This window comes from Camellia sinensis, chromosome 2 (assembly GCF_055761805.1).
Source record: "Camellia sinensis isolate YWXY chromosome 2, ASM5576180v1, whole genome shotgun sequence".
NCBI classification, from domain to species: domain Eukaryota; kingdom Viridiplantae; phylum Streptophyta; class Magnoliopsida; order Ericales; family Theaceae; genus Camellia; species Camellia sinensis.
The window spans coordinates 219,202,761-219,223,801 of record NC_138962.1 but is presented as its reverse complement, the minus strand read 5'-3'; the positions used below and the strand labels follow the sequence as shown (position 1 = coordinate 219,223,801).

Sequence of the window (21,041 nt, the reverse complement as noted above, 5' to 3'; positions counted from 1 at the left end):
AGGCGTGCTTCATATTATTGGTTATTGGATGCATTGAGCCTTTACCAGCCTTATGTATGGGAATACTCACGATTGAATGTAACTAACACAGCGATGTCAAAACGCAAGGTGAGCTGAATTGTTGAACATCTATTTGTTTATGCTATGTTTGGATCATAGATTTTGGTAGAGATTTGGAAAAAAAAAAGAAAATGTGAGGTAAATTTGAATGAAATATAAGCTAAATCTTTTCCGCATTTCCTTTTTCTTTCCAAATTCCTACTCAAATTCAAGATCCAAATAGCCTTAAAGAATTGTTGGAAGTATTTTTCTGCCCATGCACTCTAGTATTTTATTCCATACACTTGCTTGACCATGGTATGCTATTGCAGTTGAACGGTCTTGTGAAGGAAAAGCGGGTTGATGGTTGGGATGATCCCCATTTGATGACATTATCTGGTTTGTGACGTGGAGGTGTTACTTCAACTTCAATTAATGCTTTTGTTCGAGGAATTGGAATTACTAGAAGGTTGGCTTATATATATACATAGTAATGTTTGGCCATGGATCAAAACCTATAAATTTTTTGCTGACACCAATATACCTGGTATTGCAGTGATTCTAGTATGATAAATGTTGACCGCCTTGAGTACCACATAAGAGAGGAACTAAACAAAACAGCACCTCGTACCATGGTGGTTCTACATGCACTCAAGGTCTGTCTCTTGTTCCAATGCTTTTTCAGGTGTCAATTCTGTTGTGTTCAACTAATTGTCTCTGTTTTTCAGGTGGTTATTACCAACTTAGAAGCTGGCTCAGTAATGGATCTCAATGCAAAGAAATGGCCTGACGCTCCACTAGATGATGCATCTTCTTATTATAAGGTGACTTGTGGCAATTTAAATAATGACATTGATTTTTAAAGACGTACTTCTATGTGAGTGTTAAAGCATGAATTTCAGTTGTCATGGAAACTTTCTATTCAGTTCTATAACAAATATAGTAACCCCCCCCCCCAAAAAAAAAAAAAAAGAGGGTTCTATAAAACAAATATTGGAACAAGTGTTAGATTAGATGTCTTGATTTTTGACGGATTTTCTCATTTATGCTTCTATTATAGGTCCCTTTTTCCAATGTTGTATACATTGAGAACTCTGATTTTCAGATGAAAGATTCTAAAGATTACTATGGGCTTGCCCCTGGCAAGTCAGTCCAATGGAGGTGTGTATAGATTTTAATTTTATATTTACTGATCCATCTAGGCAGATGGGAGTGCTCAGTATTGAGACTTTTGTTTGTCTCCAGATATGCATTTCCTATAAAGTGCACAGATGTAATTCTTGGTGATGATAAAGAGACTGTTCTTGAGATCCGGGTTGAGTATGATCCTTCCAAAAAGACAAAGCCAAAGGTTGCTTGTTGCCCCAGAATTGGGTGTTTATTTTATGTGAATGGTTTTACTAGGGTTGCAAAATATTGCAAGGTAGATTCTTTACAAGTTTTTTTTCATTATGTAGATGGTTCTTCATTGGGTTTCGGAACATTCTCCAGGGGTTTCGGAACAGTCTCCTGGGGTTCAGTCTTTCTTTTGGGTTCTCCCCCCCTTGTGTAGCAAGTTTTCAAGGGTATAGGAACGGAGAATAGTACCAGAGAGAAATCAATGGGTTGATATTGATTATGGAACTTAGTGATGGTTTGCTGCTTTGCTCTATTTTGTATCTTCTATTTTTTCTCCTTATACATCTTCGTATTGGTGTCTAGAAATTCCAAAATGGTATTTTGGGAAAATACAAAACACAATTTGTTCCAACCCTAAGCTTTAAAAAGTCTGAAACACCAAGAACCATAAGCTACAGCTGGCTTTAGCCCACCAAAGAAGCAATTGTAGGCAATGTTATTCAGAACATATGATAAAATTACCTGCTCAAACTTAATAAAGCATTGGAACCCTTGAAAATGCAAATTTTAGCAAATTCACGATGCTATTTTAATATTGTTTCTCAAACTTGTTCAGCATTACTCTAAACTTTTATGTAGTTAATATTGTTTAATATTGTTTCTGCTGTGTGGCACTATATTGGATCTGGAATGGTTTCTGCTGTGTGGCACTATATTGGATCTGGAATGGTGGCTGATCCAATTTATTCTATAGACATAACAATGCTATTGTTTTATTTACAATTTGATAATGATAGTCATTTAATTTGTTAATGTGAGTTTTGCTTTTCATGGACATTTTTCATTATTTGTCCAATTTTACCTGATATTATTTCTCTTTTTCTTTGGTACAGATGGATGAACTCATGCACAAAGCTAAACTGTACAGGACAAATTGGCACTTTTTGCATTTTTGGAAGGATTATATATTTTTATATAGATGTATATGGAAAATATTAGGGTAGACTGTAGTTACATTTTTGGATACACTAGCAGTTATATTTTTGGATGGGTGTGTATAGAAAATATTTGGTAGACTACTAGTTTTATTTTTGGGTTGATGTACATGGATAAAAATTTAAAACATAATAACAAGTACTTGTTATGTTTTAAATTTTTATGCTAGATGAAATATGTAGTTTCGAGTTATTTGTGGATGTAAACTTATAATAGTTGCTGACTTTAATTAAATAGGTTTAGAAATGGTTGATATATGTATTTTGTTGAATGTTGATGATTCAATTTATTTGTTGGTTTGAATGATTTTTGCAAATTAAAGATTATATTGAATAAATTGGATGGATTATCATAAATTACAGGTTTATTTTGTTGGATGTTGGCGACCAAAATTTGGTTTTGTTTTTATAGTTTTGGCGACCAATTGATTAGTCGGGAAAGATAAATTATACTTTTGCCGACTAAATAAAGTAGTCGGTGTATCACCAAGCACATTTGGCGACTAAACAATTAGTCATTAAAATTATTAATTTTCGCAACCAAAGGATTTGGTCGCGAATAGGTCTATTGCCGACTAAAGTTTTAGTTGCGCAAACATTTCTTTTGGCGACAAACATGTTTGGTCGTGGAATGTGACAATTGGCGACTAATTATTTTGGTTGTAGAATGTGACAATTGGCGACCAAACTAAGAGGTCGTAGAATGTCACAATTGGCGACCAAAATTTTTGGTCATGAAATGTGACAATTGGAGACCAAACTAAGAGGTTGCAGAATGTCACAATTGGCGACCAAAATTTTTTGTCGTGAAATGTCACAATTGGTGATCAAAAATTTTGGTCGTTGAATGTGATAATTGACGACCAAATTTGTTGGTCGTGGAATGTGACAATTGGCGACTAAGATATTTGGTCGGCAAAAGGTGACTTTTCGCGACCAAAATGTTTTAGTGACAAAAAAATTTAGTCGCAGTAATGATATATTAAAAATTGGTCGCGGATAGCTTTTGCCGACTAAAAATGGACTTTTAGCGACCAATTTTTTTGTTGCCAAAAGTGTTAATTCTTGTAGTGACTGCTGATATTGCAAAGGAGTTCAGAAGACAGTTTGAAGCTCTCAACTCTTAAGAGCAAGAACACCTTAGAATTATTCCATGTTCATTTTCTTCTTGGATTATCATCACTTTTAACTTTTGATATGTTGAATTTCTTTTTCTTTGTTTTTCTTTTGTTCTTTTATATTTTTTGTGAGACAAGTGTGATATGATAATAGTAGTAATCTGCTTTTGAGAAATAAAAGCTGTTACGGCGCCACAAAAATCAACTTTTTCACCATCTCCGCTTTCGTAATCCTAACCACACCATCCCAAATTCGTTAAAGTTATAAACATACGACGGTTTAAACAATATAGGAAAGCATGGCATACATACAAAAATTGATATATTAGTTCTGTAATAACGGACAGGAAAAACAAAATGTAAAGTGTTACCTTCTCCATTTTAGCCCACCAATCAGGCGACGCAGTGAACAATCCAGTAATTTGGTCGAAGCCAATTCCAGTTGGGCCTTTGCGGCAATCCATTAGCTTACACCACACACGCCACTCACTCTTCAACAAATTGTACTTGCTTATTAGTTGTTTCAGTGAATGTAGCCTCCCAGTTACTGCCTCAAATGTCTTAGACAACGAACGGTACCCGTTCGGAGTGATTGACATGTGTGGCCAGTTTCCTGCTTCAATTTCCTTAATGACCAGTTCCAAGAAAATCCATGTCGACTCCCCATCACAAGTTGCTTTATGGTAGGGTTGTTGTCGTTTCCCTTTGCCGGAAGGGGTACGAGGCGCAGATCGATGTGACGCCATGCGACTAACAACATCGTGCAAGGGGAACCAACGTAAAAATATTTATGCACGCACAATACAAGCATTAGCAAAATCATGAACACCTTTTATGTGAGAAATGTGGTATTTGAAACAAAACAAAGGGCAATAGATTCATTTAACGACATTAGTATTTGAAACCAAAACAAACAGTTGCGAAAATATATAACTAGTACATGTCTACGAACAAAATGAAATTCCAGTTATGTTTTTGGGCCACAAAACATAATGCCTTCAATAAAATAGGGTAAGGTCGCAGCACGATTACATATATCACATCCGAAATAGCAAAATAACAACGATGATGCATAGTACACATGTCACTACTGTAAACACACGCAGAGTTTGTTCAATGTCACTGAAACGGGCCTCAAAACAAGCGATATTCTTTGTGTCATTCTCAGCAGCCCTTTGGCGCCCATATTCATCACACCACCCAATCCAACTGACACATGGCTGAGGTTAAAAAATATATTAGTGACGGTTTGACAAGGAAATGTAAAAGTGAACATGCTTGTACTCACCACTCCACGAGGGCATTGGTAGTACGCACGACCAGGGTTTCTTACAAAACGAGAAATCTTTACAACACAGTGCCCGTAGCCACACGCACACATACGGGCTGGTTGTGTTGATGTGGCAGTTGACATAAATGCGGCCATGGTTTCTTCCGTGACATGTTTCGGGACATGATAAGCACAACAAAAATAGGTGAATGGGTGTGACGCTTTTGTTATGGACACAATTTTGTTATACGAAACTGGGTAAGAAAATCAAACAAGCCCCCCCTCCACAGAACATTTAAATCCCAGCCTATAGCCAGTTTGTTAAATAGTGATTTTAAACAGAGAAGGGATGCTAACAAGCAAGGGCAAATATATAGAGAAAAACATTACAGCTTCATTGCATGCCAATGAAAAAAAAAAAATCATACAGACTGTAATTTTCAAAACAGAACATTAGGTAGACATTGTTGGAACAATCTTCTGTGTAAATAAAATAAATGAAACTAAAACAAACAAAATAAATAAATAACGTACCGAGTTTATTTATTGAACCGAATTAAAAGAAAATCCAAAAACCAAGTCGAGTGTGTGACACTCTGTCCTTAAGACAGATTTGCCCTGCTACATTGCTTACGGTTATGTGGCGTCTATCTCCCAAGATACAATGATCTTCACAATATTGTTGTAGCACACCAAACAAAATTGTACAGCGAACCAAACCTTGTGTTTTTACTCTCTGAATTTAATTCTAAACCTAAAAAATGAAGAAATAATGTAAATAGGAAAATCTGGACAGCAAAGGCACTATGCAGACTGATTTTCGGATTGGAAATTAGATCCTCAAGACTGCTGGAATTGATGGTATTTATAGACAGCATAACAGTCCCGAACAGGTGCAATTTAGGACATGAACAAGTGCAAAACTGTATCAACAGATACTGTTTTGAAATTCAAATAGATCTGGACAGATATACCAACTATTGCTGAAACTGCCTGGACAGTTTAATAACTGAATCTGTTCGGAGGTTCAAACAGATTAAGACCTGTTTGGACTGTCTAACAGATCTGAAACTGAATAAATCAGTTCGGCAATCACAGTAGGAAATTCGGACTGAATGAGGCACAACATTTGGACAAGAATTTGAATTCAAATTCAAATTCAAATTACAAAATTTGAATTAATTTTTCCCGCAAGAAATTTTGGAAAAGATTAAAATAAATTTTGTCTAAAAAATTAATATTAGAATCGACCCACCACCCACACCCGGCACAGCTTGGATGGACGGCGGCGGCGGCGCGCGCATGTGGCGGTTTGGACTAAGGTTCACTTTGTCCATAACTCCTTCCTTCTACAAACTTGGGGTGCCCCTTGGGGCCCAACCCAAGTGTTGTAGGTTAGAGTTTATATACTCAACAAAACTCTCTTAAAGTTTCAATGTGGGACAACCCATTTCAAGGAAACCCACATTTCATTCTTTAAAAGTCCATTCCACGAACCCGAAAACGACGTCATGTTCCCATTCACTCATAAATGGTTTTGACGAACCGTCTTCACCGTGTGACTTGCCACGCGGCAAGGAACACTTCACCTCTTCAAACCCGCCCCAAAAGACGTTCGAGGCCTACTCAATTTTGGGCTCAAAGTCGGCCCAAAATAAGCCTATATAAACCAATTTTCCAACAATCCCCCACATGAATGGAATTTGACAGAGAGAAAATGCAACAACATAATCTAAGTACAGAGAGTACAGAAACTGAAAATATTCTGCAAAGGATAGGTAGTTTTTGGCTTTGAACCTTCCCTTGTGAGACATTATTGGATTTACTAGCTAACCAGTGAACATGATGTCTTGAACTGTTCAGCCGTTTGTGTAAACCAAGACAATAGAACTCACACAATATATCCCCAGACACAGTTTAGTTCTCACTATTGTGTTCATTTTGGCCCTGAACAACCTGGTCTTTCATGAGTGCTCTAGAGAATTGTAGCCTTTCACAAATCTCATAGAACCGGCCCAGTTCACACTCACATAGGTGATTCTTATGAAGAGTATCCTGCTATACTCCACTAGGTTAACCTAGATATAAGAATCATTAAAAGTTTTACTTAACCAAAAACTGTACAGTCATCATTATTTCAACATAGAAATGGGTAGGAGTTTAACTCCCCAGTGATTCGTCTGAATCATTCACAACTCGGTTGTCCCTTTGAACCTAGATCTTGGGATCTCTAGTCAACTAAGTTGGGTTGTCGTTGTGGTAACTCTTATTTAATAGGCTTAAGTCCCATTCCCTTCGATGAATTCTCAACTAGCTCTCTTGCTAACCCTTTGGTTAGTGGATCCGCTATGTTGTCTTTAAACTTAACATATTCTATGAAAATAATTCCATTAGAGAGTAATTGTCTTACGGTATTATGTCGACGACGAATGTGTCGTGACTTACCGTTATACATATGACTCTGTGCTTTATCTATAGCTGATTGACTATCACAATGTATGCATATAGCAGGCACTGGTTTTGGCCATATTGGAATATCTTCAAGAAAGTGGCGAAGCCATTCTGTCTCTTCCCCTACTTTGTCTAAAGCTATGAATTATGATTCCATAGTAGACCTAGCAACGCAAGTCTGTTTGGAAGATTTCCAAGAAACAGCCGCCCCACCAGGAGTAAAGACATACCCACTGGTGGACTTTGAGTCTCTTGTATCCGATATCCAATTTGCATCACAGTATCCTTCAAGTACTGCTGGATATCTAGTATAATTCAGCCCAATATTACGAATGAATCGGAGATATCTTAGAACGCCTATAATTGTTTTCCAGTGTTCTACTCCCGGATTACTCATATATCTACCTAATTTACTTACTGCATAAGCTATATCCGGGCGAAGGTAGTTCATCAAGCACATTAAGCTTCCAATAATTTAGACATACTCTAATTGAGAAATACTTTCCTGTACATTCTTAGAAAGATACAAATTAACATCTACAAGAGTTCTAGCAAGATGATGATGCGCAAGATGATCATCATCTTTGCTGAATTTGTCAAGTATTTTCTCAATATAATGAGATTGTGACAAAGCATATCCTTCTGATGTTTTGGTAATTTTCATACCAAGAATTACATCAGTAATGCCCATGTCTTTCATGTCAAAATGTTTATTCAACATTTTCTTGGTAGTTTTAATCATGTCACTATTACTACTAATGATGAGCATATCATCTACATAAAGACATACAATGACATAACCTTTATCTGTGTTTTTAATATAAACACATTTGTCACACTCATTAATTTTAAATTCATTTGACATCATTGCCTTGTCAAATTTCTCATGCCATTGCTTTGGCGCTTGTTTTAAACCATATAATGATTTAACCAATTTACACACTTTCTTTTCTTTCCCTAGAACAGAAAACCCTTATGGTTGTTCTATGTAAATTTCTTCCTCTAACTCATCATTTAAGAAAGCGGTTTTAACATCCATTTGATGAATTTCTAGATTGTATAGAGATGCAATGACAATTAGCATTCTAATGGATGTTATTCTAGTAACCGGTGAGTATGTGTCAAAGTAATCAAGACCTTTTTGTCTAAAACCTTTGACCACAAGTCTTGCCTTGTATTTGTCAATTGATCCATCTACTTTCATTTTCCTTTTGAAAATCCATTTGTACCCAAGAGGTTTACAACCTAGTGGCAAGTCCACTAATTCCCAAGTGTGATTTACAAGATGGATTCAACTTCACTGTTGACAGCTTCTTTCCATAAAGGAGCTTCAGGACTGGACATAGCCTCTTTAAAAGTTAAAGGCTCATTTTCTAACAAATATGTTAGAAAATCTGGATCAAAAGATTTTGAGGTTCTAGCCTGTTTACTGCGCTTAGGTTCCTCTTCTTCATTTTAGTCTAACTCTTGCTCTTGCTCTTGCTCTTGCTCTTGATCATGTTCTTAATCTTGACTAGTAATAGTATCATGAGATCTTTTATTGTTACTAGTCTCTTGTCCAGTCTTATTTGGAAATACATGTTCAAAGAAAGATGCATTCCGAGATTCAATAATAGTATTTACATGCATTTCGGAATGTTCTGATTTATGAATCAAAAACCGTTATGCACTACTATTCTTAGCATAACCAATGAAAATGCAATCAATGGTCTTAGGACCTATCTTAGTCTTTTTAGGACTAGGAATAGCCACTTTAGCCAAACACCCCCACACTTTTAAGTATTTGTAGGATGGTACTCTTCCATGCCACAATTCATAAGGTGTTTGATTCACTTTCTTTCGGGGTACTTTATTAAGTATATAATTAGCAGAAAGTATTGCTTCCCCCCACAAGTTCTGAGGTAATCCAGAACTGATTAACATGGCATTCATCATTTCTTTTAAAATCCTATTTTTCCTTTCAGCAATTCCATTTTGCTGAGGTGAGTAAGGAGCAGTGGTTTGATGAATTATTTCATGTTCTTTACAAAATTCACCAAAAGGTGATTCATATTCACCACCTCTATCACTTCTAAGTTTCTTGATTTTCTTACCAAGTTGATTTTCAGCTTCATTCTTATATTGAATGAAAGTTTCCAAAGCTTTATTCTTGGTTCGAATTAAATAAACATAACTATATCTAAGGGGTGTTTGGGAAGGAAAAAAGTAGCCTAGTTTAGGCCATTATAGCCCCTTTGTCTAAATAAGCCAAAAAGCCTCTTTGTCTTCATTTTCAAAAAAAAAAAATATATATATATATATATAGGCCGACAGAGCTGTCACTATGACAGAACCTACCACTGTCACTGTGACAGGTAGGGAAATTACATTTTTGCCCCTTTGTCTTTATTTTGAAAAATGTGAGATTAGGGCTAAATTAGTCATTTTAATTTCAAACATCATTTCAACATATTTTTCAATACACCAACTCAAATAAAAATCTATCTCATCTTCCCAAACACAAAAACTAAAATAGCCTACTAAAATAGCCAAAAAGCCAAAAAGCCTCTAAAATAGCCACTTCCCGAACGAGGCCATAGTATAGTCATCTATAAAAGTGATAAAATACTTTTTTCCACCTCTAGTTTGAGTTGATTTAAAATCACAAATGTCACTATGAATTAATTCAAGTGGTTCCGTACTTTTTTCAATTGAATGAAAATGAGTTTTAGATAATTTTGCCTCAACGCAAATTTCACATTTATGATTTGAATCAATGTCAAATTTAGGTAAACATTTTATATTAATTAATCTACGCAAAGATCCATAATTAACATATCCTAGTCTACCATGCCATAAATTTGAAGACTCAAGCAAGTAAGAAGAAGATGTATTATTATTAATAACTGAGGGTACAATTGTCATTACATTTAACTTGAAAAGGCCATCAGACATGTAACCTTTTCCTACATACATCCCATTCTTAGTAAGTACAAATTTATCACTCTCAAATACTAGCTTAAGCCCATTCTTACTCAACAAAGATCCGGAAAAAAGATTTTTGCGAATGTCCGGTACATGCAGCACATTGTTGAGAGTGAGTTCCTTTCCTGATGTCATCTTGAGAACAATCTTTCCTTGTCCTTCAACTTTGAAAATTGAGGAGTTGCCCATAAAAAGTTGTTCACCATTGTCCACTGTAAAATAAGATGTGAACATTTTTTTGTTGGCACAAATATGACGAGTAGCACCAGTGTCCACCCACCATTCTTTAGGATTTCAGACAAGATTTGCCTCGGAAACAACTGCAGAAAGATTGATGTCATCGACACCATTGGAAATATTGTCCACTTCGGTCATATAGGCTTGAGCAGGCTTCTTGCTTGTTCTTCTTTTGCTTTTGCCTTTGCTACGGCAATCTTTGGCCCGATGTCCCTCTTTGTCACAGATGTAACATTTGCCATTAAACTTGTACTTTTCATTTTCCCCCCCTTTAGACCCTTGTGATGAACTTTCTCTAGAAGACTTTCGTTTCTTGGTTTTTGTAGCATGTTCCACCACATTTGCCTTAGACTTCATAGGATTCTTACCAACCCGCTTTTCAGAATTGCGGTTGTCCTCCTCAATCCTTAAACGCACAATTAACTCGTCCATAGAAATTTCTTTGCGCTTGTGTTTGAGGTAGTTCTTGAATTCCTTCCAGCCTTTTGGTAATTTTTCAATTAAGGCTGCAACTTAGAAGGATTCAGTGAGAGACATGCCTTCTGCGTGAATGTCATGCAGAATGAGTTGAAAATCTTGAGCTTGGTTGATCACAGTTTTTGAATCAACCATTACAAAATCCAGAAATCTGTCAACCACAAATTTCTTTGAGCCGGCATCTTCCATTTTGTACTTTTTCTCCAACGACTCCCAAAGTTCCTTTGCTGTCTTGATTGGACTGTAGATGTTGTATAATGTGTTGTCAAGTCCGTTCAAGATGTAATTCCGGCAAAGGAAATCAGCATGTTTCCAAGCATCAACCGTAGCAACCACTTGCCGGTCGGTTTCATTCTCTTTCAGGATATGAGCATCTTCACTAAGGAAACGAGCCAGGTTCAGAGTTGTAAGATAGAACAACATTTTTTGCTGCCATCTTTTAAGGTCAGTTCCTAAGAACTTCTCTGGCTTCTCTCTATGATTTATTGGTACTGTCACCACAGGAGAGGGGGTTGGTGCAATTGCAGTCACCACAGTATTACTTGTTTGGACATTTGTTTTAATAGCCATCAATTCTAATTTATAAAACAAAATTATAATTAGAATTTACACTACACAGAAAATTAAACCAAATGCACAAAATTAAATTCTGTAAAAAATAAAGGAAACAAAAATGTAACTTTTATTTTCCAATTAATTTGGAAATAAAATAAAATTTTATTCAACCAAATTAATTCTACACAGGAAATTAAATTCTGTAAAATAAAAGAAATAAGAATATAACTTTTATTTTTTCAATTAATTTGGAAATAAAATAAAATTTTATTCGACCAAATTAATTCCACACAGGAAATTTAAATTCTATAAAAGAAATAAGAATATAACTTTTATTTTTCAATTAATTTGAAAATAAAATAAAATTTTATTCAACCAAATTAATTCCACACAGAAAATTAAATTCTGTAAAATAAAAGAAATAAGAATATAACTTTTATTTTTCAATTAATTTGGAAATAAAATAAAATTTTATTTAACAAAATTAATTTCACACAGAAACTTAAATATCTTGTAACACTCCAATAATTAAAATACTGAAACAGAATTTTAATTAATGAAAACTCAGAAAATAAATTCTAAAAACCAAAATTAATTTTCTGATAAAATTCCACAAAAATATATTCTGAATTGTTAATGACACCAGTATCGTACTACTAGTTGTCAAAGAAAATAGACAGTATATTACTATTATCTGTCAAATAGCATATAATCACTATTTGTTTTTCCAACCAGAATATTATTTTGTAAATCCACAGAAAATAATTTTCTATAAACGAAGAATGGAAAAAGGAAACAAACGAAAAATTCTGTAAACAGAATAATTTGAATCTGTCTTAAGATTGTTGGAACAATCTTCTGTATAAATAAAATAAATGAAACTAAAACAAACAAAATAAATAAATAATGTACCGAGTTTATTTATTGAACCGAATTAAAAGAAAATCCAAAAACCAAGTCGAGTGTGTGACACTCTGTCCTTAAGACAGATTCGCCCCACTACGGTGTTTACGGTTATGTGGCGTCTATCTCCCAAGATACAATGATCTTCACAATATTGTTGTAGCACACCAAACAAAATTGTACGGCGAACCAAACCTTGTGTTCTTACTCTCTGAATTTAATTCTAAAACTAAAAATGAAGAAATAATGTAAATAGGAAAATCTGGACAGCAAAGGCGCTATTCAGACTGATTTTCGGATTGGAAATTAGATCCTCAAGACTGCTGGAATTGATGGTATTTATAGACAGCATAACAGTCCCGAACAGGTGCAAAACTGTATCAACAGATACTGTTTTGAAATTCAAACAGATCTGGACAGATATAGCAATTGCTGCTGAAACTGCCTGGACAGTTTAATAACTGAATCTGTTCAAAGGTTCAAACAGATTAGGACCTGTTTGGACTGTCTAACAGATCTGAAACTGAATAAATCAGTTCGGCAATTACAGTAGGAAATTCAGACTGAAGGAGGCACAACATTTGGACAAGAATTTGAATTCAAATTCAAATTTGAATTACAAAATTTAAATTAATTTTGTCTAAAAAATTAATATTAGAACCGACCCACCACCCACACTTGGCATGGCTCGGACGGACTGCGGCGGCGACGCGCACGTGTGGTGGTTTGGGTTAAGGTTCACTTTGTCCATAACTCCTCCCTTCTACAAACTTGGGGTGCCCCTTGAGGCCCAACCCAAGTGTTGTAGGTTAGAGTTTATATACTCAACAAAACTCTCTTAAAGTTTCAATGTGGAACAACCCATTTCAAGGAAACCCACATTTCAATCTTTAAAAGTCCATTCCACGAACCCGAAAACGACGTCATGTTTCCATTCACTCATAAATGGTTTTGACGAACTGTCTTCACCGTGTGACTTGTCACGCGGCAAGGAACACTTCACCTCTTCAGACCCGCCCCAAAAGACGTTCGGGGCCTACTCAATTTTGGGCTCAAAGTCGGCCCAAAATAAGCCTATATAAACCAATTTTCCAACAGGCATATGCTCACTTCACTTGCACTTTCATGAAAATACAATTACCTTGTTTAGTTTAACTCACTTTTCAAAAAAAATTTTTTTTTGTTTTCTGTATTTTTATTTTTTATTTTTAGTGAATTTGTAATATTTTATGTAATTTTTTTATTTCTTAAATATCTAATCTAGATACACCTAAAAAAACATGATATTTGTGAGAAAAAATTAAAAAATTCATTAAATACAAAAAATAAAATAAAAAAATGAAAATTCAATATATTTTCGTATTTTGTTGTATTCAATGAATTTTTTAAAAACAATTATACAAATTTTGAACTTATTAAGCATATCAAGATTAAGTGGATCTAAAAAGTTTTTTAAAAAAAAATTTTGGTGAAAATATTAAAAAAAATTATAAAAATATAAAATTACGAATTAAAAATTCAAAAAACTATTGTTCAAAACTCCAAAGCAAATTATTTTCCTCCTAATTATACATATATTAAAAAGAGTTTGTTTAAACCATGACGCAGTGAAGAATTTAATAAAAGTGAGCTTGTTTGTTTAATGTATTTTCCAAACTATTCAACTGATTCATCAAAATATATATTTTTTTTGTCATCAAACAGTAGAAAGAAATTTTATTCATGGGAAAAGAAACCATCACACAGAGGTCCCATTCCGATTCTTTAAAACAAGACATGAAAGCAAAGATATCTAACAAGATTTCCTAACAGAAAATACAGTTTGTGCCGTAGTAGGTAAAAGCAACACAACAGCAGCAAAAAAAGAGATGAGTGCGCATGGGGTGTTGAAATAATCCCGTCTTCACAGATGAATTGCAGATCACAAACCAAAACAAATAGAAGTAGTGCAGAACAGAAACAAGGTAGGAACAGGAAGAAGAAAAAAAAAAAATCCTAAACTGTGCACCAACATAATTGCAGATGTGCACCAAAAATTTCAAAAAAAAAAAGAAATTTCACAAATGTGAACAGCAAGAACATTAATGCCTAAAATTTTCAAACATGACATTCTCACTTTTATAACAGTAGTTGTAAAGAAAGTTTAACAACACTCCACATTTGTTATGTCATGTCCATTTGTTATCAGATCGACACACCCCCACCACAACGAACTCGGTTAGTGGTAAAGTTGAACATGAAACCCTAAAACCACCCTCTCTTGTTTTTAGGGGACTTTCATTTTAATTACCCAAACAAATCTGATTTTGGAAGCGATTGGAAAGTGGTGACAGAGAGCTCGAGAGAGAGGGACAGAGCGACAGACAAGGAGAGATAGACGGAGACAGAGAGAGAGCTCATACATATATACAAAACAGAGCATAGGTCTCATGGTAACATATGAAAACATAAACAAGAGAGGTTGGAGAGAGAGAGAGAGAGAGAGAGAGAGAGAGAGTTCATACATATATACAAATTTGTAAAACATAGGTCTCATGGCTACATACAGAAACATAAACAATAGAGGCAGAAGAGAGCGAGAGAAAGAGAGAGAGAGAGAGAGAGAAGAAGAAGAAGAAGAAGAAGAAGAGGATACCTACGGTTGGGGCGATCGTCGACGGCGGGACTGCTTTTGCGGACTGTCGTCATCACTTGCTTCGTCTTCGTCTTCAGATCAGAGCTTCTATAACTTTGTGGCCTTGAACGAACGGGCGTCTTCATCTTCCGTGATTAATGTAGAGACTGGATAGTAGCTGAACTCTGGATAGTAGACCCTCTAGCTCTGATAATATTCCCATCAATGCTTGACATAAAACAGGGGCACAAAATGAAATAACCACACATCTTTGAGGGGCAAAAGGGTCTTTTTACACTAAATCTGTTCAGTGAACACGTGATGACGGGAGCTTCTATTTACACACACTCATTCCCCTCTTTACACATCTTTTTCAATAAATAATTGGTTCGGAAGTAGATTTCCGAAAATAAGTAATTGGTTCGGAAGTTGATTTCCGAAAATAAACAATTGGTTCGGAAGTAGACTTCCGAATTTTTATTATTTTTTCGACAATCAACTTCCGAATGTGTTTATTTGATGTCTATAATAGTAATTTCACTTGAAAAAAAATTTATAATAAAAATAATTTTTATGAAGTGTGTGTAAAGAGGGGAAAGTGGATGTGTAAATAGAAGCTCCCCGTGATGACACTGTGCATAGGGTTGTAGGGTAAAAAATATAGACTTTTTAATTTTTTAATGACTTTTTAATTTTTTAGTTAAAATAGTTATTCTCCAAACGAGACCTTAGACATATAATAAATAAATAAAATTATATATATTAAACGTATTCCATACATATCGTGTCTCTTATTTTTTTAAAAATGTACATATCTCCCTATCTATATCGTGTTCATATCCTATCCTGTCCGTGTCCGTACTTCATTCACCAACTCCTTTGGAGTCGTCAAAGATTGTAAGTCTTGTGTATGCAAGAAAGGCAATTATTCCAAAGTGTCATATCAATAAAAGATATTGGTAACCAGCCAATGTTTGGGAAGAAAATAAACGAAAAAAAGTATTATGTAAACCTATGAAGCATTAGCTCTACTTCTCCATCTTCAATGCCGGCTCCGCCAGCGGCACGATCAACCAAGATTGAGAATTCAGATTTATTGTCCACTGTATAAATTCCGAGATTGAGCTAAAAAATAGAAGCTAGAAGGTTTATTCAATAATACTACCAAAATTTATTTGATCTTAATTTAAATGAGAAGGAAAAGATTGAACTATTGCACATCATTTGACGAAAACCATAAAATGTCATCTTCAATTATTCTATACTACCGGATTCAAATAGATTTATTGTCCTTGGTCTATATAATATACCAATCCAAGTAGTCCCACCTTCATTTTTACTCTTTTTTGTAGAGAAAAACTCTAAACATTATAATCAAAAAAGGTCTTAGCACCTGAGGCAATTTATTCAACCATTAAACTCAGCCGACATTTTGATTGTTGGGCCATCGTAAAGAACAAAAAATATCACAAACTTCAATCATCTAGTTCGTATAAATTGTTAAAATTTGAACACCTTCACTGCATAGAGCAAATTCAGAAAAAAAAGTACACCAAACTTGCTATGTCAGTCCTACTAACATAGAATGTCGTATTTATTTTGGATCTGTCAGCTTTACATGGACTATTCTGTCTAAAAATCATTTATTGCCAGGTTTAAAGTTTGAACTTAATTTCGGTAAAATATAAGTTGTTAATGTTACCAAATCGTAATTCCCTGCAACGGGTTGATGAACTTGAAGAGGCCAATCCTCTATATAATCTCGAACCTGGAAAAGGCATGATACAGAACCAAGTCAGGCCTAAAATAACCAAGTGAGGATGTGAAATTTCACAGAAATAACAAAACTTAGTAATTTTGTATGCATGCAGAAAAATTCAGAAAATGTTTTTACTGTAAAACAAACCGGTGGAACAAAATAATGGGGTTGCAAATAAACTATTCCCATAACCCATCAGCCGTCCTACCTAGGGCAATCTAACTTTTATCCATGTCTGATTACAAATGAAAAATTAGGAATAATATAGTATAATATAGACTTGTGTATTTATGAACTGATTGCATTTTCTGATTGATTGAGCAGAAGTTTTCAAATTTTTTACTGTAAAATCCCTTCCATTAGGAGATGTAAACGAATATATTTACATAAACCTCCCTTTAAGCTTACAAGATCTAAAACTTGACCGAAATTAACAAGTAAGCCTACAAAAAACCTGAAATTGGCAACCCATTCTACACCCCAAATTAGAACTACATCATCAGTAACTATCACTAATTAATTTCTACACAGCAACTAACAATTATGAAAAAAGTTAGGGTTAGAAATTGGGGACAACCAAAGAGAGAGGAAGAGAGAGAGAGAGACAACAACCAAGTTAGGATTAGAGAAAAACCAAGTGAGGAGGTCGCAGGCAACAAAGCATCCAACAAATTAGGATTCAAATTGGGAAAAAATGAGTTAAGAAAGAAAGAGACGAGAATGGAGATAGCGAGATAGAGAAGAGGGGAGATGGAGGTCGAAAAAGCGAAAAAAGGGGAGAGGGAGCTCGAAAAAGCGAAAAAAGGACAGCGGGAGAGAGAATGAGGCGAAAATAGAGAGAGAAAGAGAGAGAAACATACCAGTTGTGTCACGACCCCAACCCGCCCCTAGTAGGATGGTGCCATGATGGCCAATAATCCAAGATTACCGAAGGCCAACAGTCGAAATACACACACAATCAGAGTATAATCATATGGGGCTTACAAATGCGGAAGCAATAAATTTAAATCTAAATAGTCCTTAAGAGCTGTGCGTACATCAATGTAATGTCAAACATCTTTACAAGGTCTTACAACTTGGATACAGTAAAGAAATGAAATACAAAATACATCTTGACCATAAGGCTTCTCAAGCCGACATATACAAAACACAATGAAACATAAGCTAAGAAGCATGATCTTCAAGATGCTACAAAATATGAATCCAAGGCACGTCGGCAATACATCCAAAAACATATCGGCGACACATTTAGGCCTCATCGCCTTCTTGCTCATCACCTACATATATATAGAGAGGGTGAGCTTGGATACTCAGTGAATGGTATAAATAATAAAGGGTTGCATGCATGATATCCGAGTTCTTTAACCAAGCAATACATAACCATAGCTCATAACAAACATGGGACGGATTAAGTTCATCTAACAAATCTATCGAGCTTCATCAATCAAAGTCTTTCAAGGCTTCCAGGTTTCAAGGGGTGACATTAACAAATGTTGTGCTACAAATGCTTATAGTCCCCTAGCACGTACGGACTTTCAAGATTGTGCTACAAATGCTTATAGTCCCCTAGCACGTACGGACTTTCAAGATTGTCATCAAAACAAGGTAATACTTGATACAAAGGCTAGGGATAATCATTCATGCTTTATCAAACACTTTTCAAAACAAGGAAAAGCTTTATCAAAACTTTATAACATAGCTTTATTGGAAATACCACTCACCTAGTTTTTCAACGTCGGGGTCAAGCGAGAGTCCAAGTCCTATAAACACATCGCAAGGTCTATTGAATGCACTGACAAACAAGCTTTACATGAATGCAAATGATCTCAGCATTCCTTCAAAACTAAGTCAAACCAAAACAAAACATTGTTTCTCATCTCGGGAGAACATGCTGGATACCAACCAGGCTATTGCCGAGGTCCCACACCTCCTTGCCGAGGTGTGGTCCCGGTGGCCATGCTCAAGGAAATGAAGTCGGGAAAATCTGGGTTTCCCTCTGCTGAAGAACATGAAACACATGAATGCTCAATCTTAACTTGTCATTACGAAATCTGGAATTCATGCTATGAATTTAAAAACATGGACCTGAGTAATCCATACTCAAAGATCTTATGAAAACAAACACAAAAACATGGGTCGTGATGCAAGCTTTTGGATCAAACAAGGCTTTTTTCTTCAAGAACACATGAATATCACTTTCTCTTTCTAAAACCGAACTTCAAAGCAATGCATGGCTTACAAATCATATTCAATCATGCCATGCAATAACATGAACATAAAAAACGACATGAGCAGATCAAGAATCAAACCTTAATACACGAATCTAATGGTTTGATCTCTAAGAATCAAGCTTGGAATCTACTTCTCTCTCTAAGGCTTCTTCTTCTTCTTCCAGAGCTTCTCTCTCCTCAAGAACAAAGACACATAGTAAAATGATACAAAATGATAGGTTTTCTCTCTGCCGGCTGATTTAACACTCAGCTCGGACACGTGGCAACGGATGGTTGGTTCTCCTCAAAAAGGTGGCTGACAGACCAGACAAAAGCATGGCGAAAAGGTGTTCAACAAGTAAAGTGGTATGGGCACTCTGGCAAGATGCTGACATCGGGTGGAATCATCGGCTCCGGTAGGTAAGGTATCTATGACCTCGGCTAGGACAGACAACACTTGGCCTAGCTGTGCCACACCTCGGCCTAGATGTGCCACACCTCGGTCTAGGTCGCACCAATCCGGAACAAGATCACTTGGGTTCAAGGATAACATCTCGGCCTAGATGATGCACTTCTCGGCCTTGATGATACACCTCAGCCTAGAAAATGACATCTCGGCCAATATGCCAGGATGAAAGTAGAGGTAAACCAAAGTGGTTCCAAGATGGTTTTAGCTTTAAGGTGACCTCGGCTAGACTCACCAGGAGGAACAAGACTTAACAGGTAAATTCACATAAGCACAAACCAAGACAAGAATCTTATTCTAGATAAACAAGTCAAGAAAATTCACTAATGCAAGCTTATCAAAACAAGATTATACAAATGCTCATGCTCGAGGCTAAGGTGGGGAATGAGGGTCACTACAGTCTACCCTCCTTAGAGAAGTTTGGTCCCCAAACTTAAGTTACTTTGCTCTACAAATAACTCCGGATAACGGATTTTCATTTCCTCTTCCTTTTCCCGTGTAGCCTCCTTGCCATAATGCTGCTCCCATTCGATCTTCACCATTGGTATCGATTTGTTTCTCAACTGTCTCTCTTGTCTGTCAATAATTCTCATCGGCTTTTCCTCGTAGCCTAAATCTTCATTAACCACAATCTCAGAATAATCGATTACATGCAGTGGATCCCGGATATATTTTCTCAGTATCGAAACATGAAACACGTTGTGGACTTGGCTTAATTCTGGCGGCAGAGCAAGTCTGTAGGCAACGGGGTTGACCTTCTCAAGAATTTCAAATGGTCCAATATATCGGGGTGCTAATTTACCCTTCTTCCCAAATCTTGAAACCCCTGTCATCGGCGAGATCTTCAAGAATACATGATCCCCAATCTCAAATTCTAACTCCCTCCTTCTCTGGCTGGTATAACTCTTCTGCCGGCTCTGTGCGGTTTTAATCCTCTGTCGAATGAGCTTAATCTTCTCGGTTGTAACTTGAACTAGCTCGGGACCAATCAAAACTTTATCTCCCACTTCAGTCCAACATATCGGCGATCTGCACTTCCTTCCATACAAAGCTTCGTACGGCGCTATGCTAATGCTGGCTTGATAACTGTTGTTGTAAGCGAATTCTACTAACGGTAGATGTATTTCCCAATTCCCTTGAAATCCAACACACATAGTTTGAGCATATCTTCGAGTGTCTAAATCATTCTTTCTGTTTGTCCATCGGTCTGGGGGTGAAAAGCTGTGCTAAACTTCAATTCGGTTCCCAAAGCTCTTTGTAAACTCTGCCAAAATCTAGAAACGAACTTCGGATCTCGATCTGACACAATGGACATCGGCACACCATGAAGCCTAACGATCTCATTCATATACAATTCAGCAAGTCGGTCAGTATTGAATGTAGTCTTGACAGGTAAAAAGTGCGCTGACTTAGTAAATCTGTCCACTATAACCCAAATTGAGTTTATACCTTTTTGCGTCCTCGGCAAACCAACCACAAAATCCATGGAGATGTGTTCCCATTTCCACTCAGGAATTGACAAGGGTTGAAGAAGTCCTGCTGGTCTTTGGTGCTCTGCTTTCACTTGCTGACAACATAGACACTGGGATACAAACTCGGCTATTTCTTTTTTCATATTTGGCCACCAAAAAGTCCGCTTCACATC

At 36.0% G+C, this 21,041-nt stretch overlaps 2 protein-coding genes across 2 annotated transcripts; one reads left to right on the top strand and one right to left on the bottom strand.

The window, feature by feature from the left end:
* Window positions 1-375: 375 nt before the first annotated feature.
* Window positions 376-3,499, top strand: LOC114282953 (Ribosomal protein L25/Gln-tRNA synthetase, anti-codon-binding domain-containing protein). The gene is made up of 9 exons (XM_082913431.1): window positions 376-508; window positions 596-695; window positions 768-863; window positions 1,100-1,200; window positions 1,285-1,390; window positions 1,497-1,571; window positions 2,017-2,147; window positions 2,271-2,299; window positions 3,444-3,499. The coding sequence occupies exons 2-9, from the start codon at window positions 606-608 to the stop codon at window positions 3,497-3,499; spliced, it is 684 nt and encodes a 227-aa protein (XP_082769557.1). The 5' UTR covers window positions 376-508; window positions 596-605.
* Window positions 3,500-3,674: 175 nt separating this feature from the next.
* LOC145819436 (L10-interacting MYB domain-containing protein-like) lies at window positions 3,675-4,236 on the bottom strand. The gene is made up of 2 exons (XM_082913430.1): window positions 3,836-4,236; window positions 3,675-3,723 (listed from the first exon to the last, which is right to left on the bottom strand). Exons 1-2 carry the CDS (start codon window positions 4,234-4,236, stop codon window positions 3,675-3,677), a joined length of 450 nt encoding a protein of 149 aa, XP_082769556.1.
* Between the last annotated feature and the right edge of the window lie 16,805 nt (window positions 4,237-21,041).

Excerpts from the sequence above, each read along its gene's own strand:
- LOC114282953 (XM_082913431.1), top strand. The coding sequence starts at position 606 with ATGATAAATGTTGACCGCCTTGAGTACCACATAAGAGAGGAACTAAAC. Across the intron at positions 864-1,099 it reads ATGCATCTTCTTATTATAAG|GTCCCTTTTTCCAATGTTGT; the intron begins GTGACTTGTGGC and ends CTTCTATTATAG. Across the intron at positions 1,572-2,016 it reads GGGTTCAGTCTTTCTTTTGG|TTAATATTGTTTAATATTGT; the intron begins GTTCTCCCCCCC and ends ACTTTTATGTAG.
- LOC145819436 (XM_082913430.1), bottom strand. The coding sequence starts at position 4,236 with ATGGCGTCACATCGATCTGCGCCTCGTACCCCTTCCGGCAAAGGGAAA. Across the intron at positions 3,724-3,835 it reads CTTTACATTTTGTTTTTCCT|GATTACGAAAGCGGAGATGG; the intron begins GTCCGTTATTAC and ends TGGTGTGGTTAG.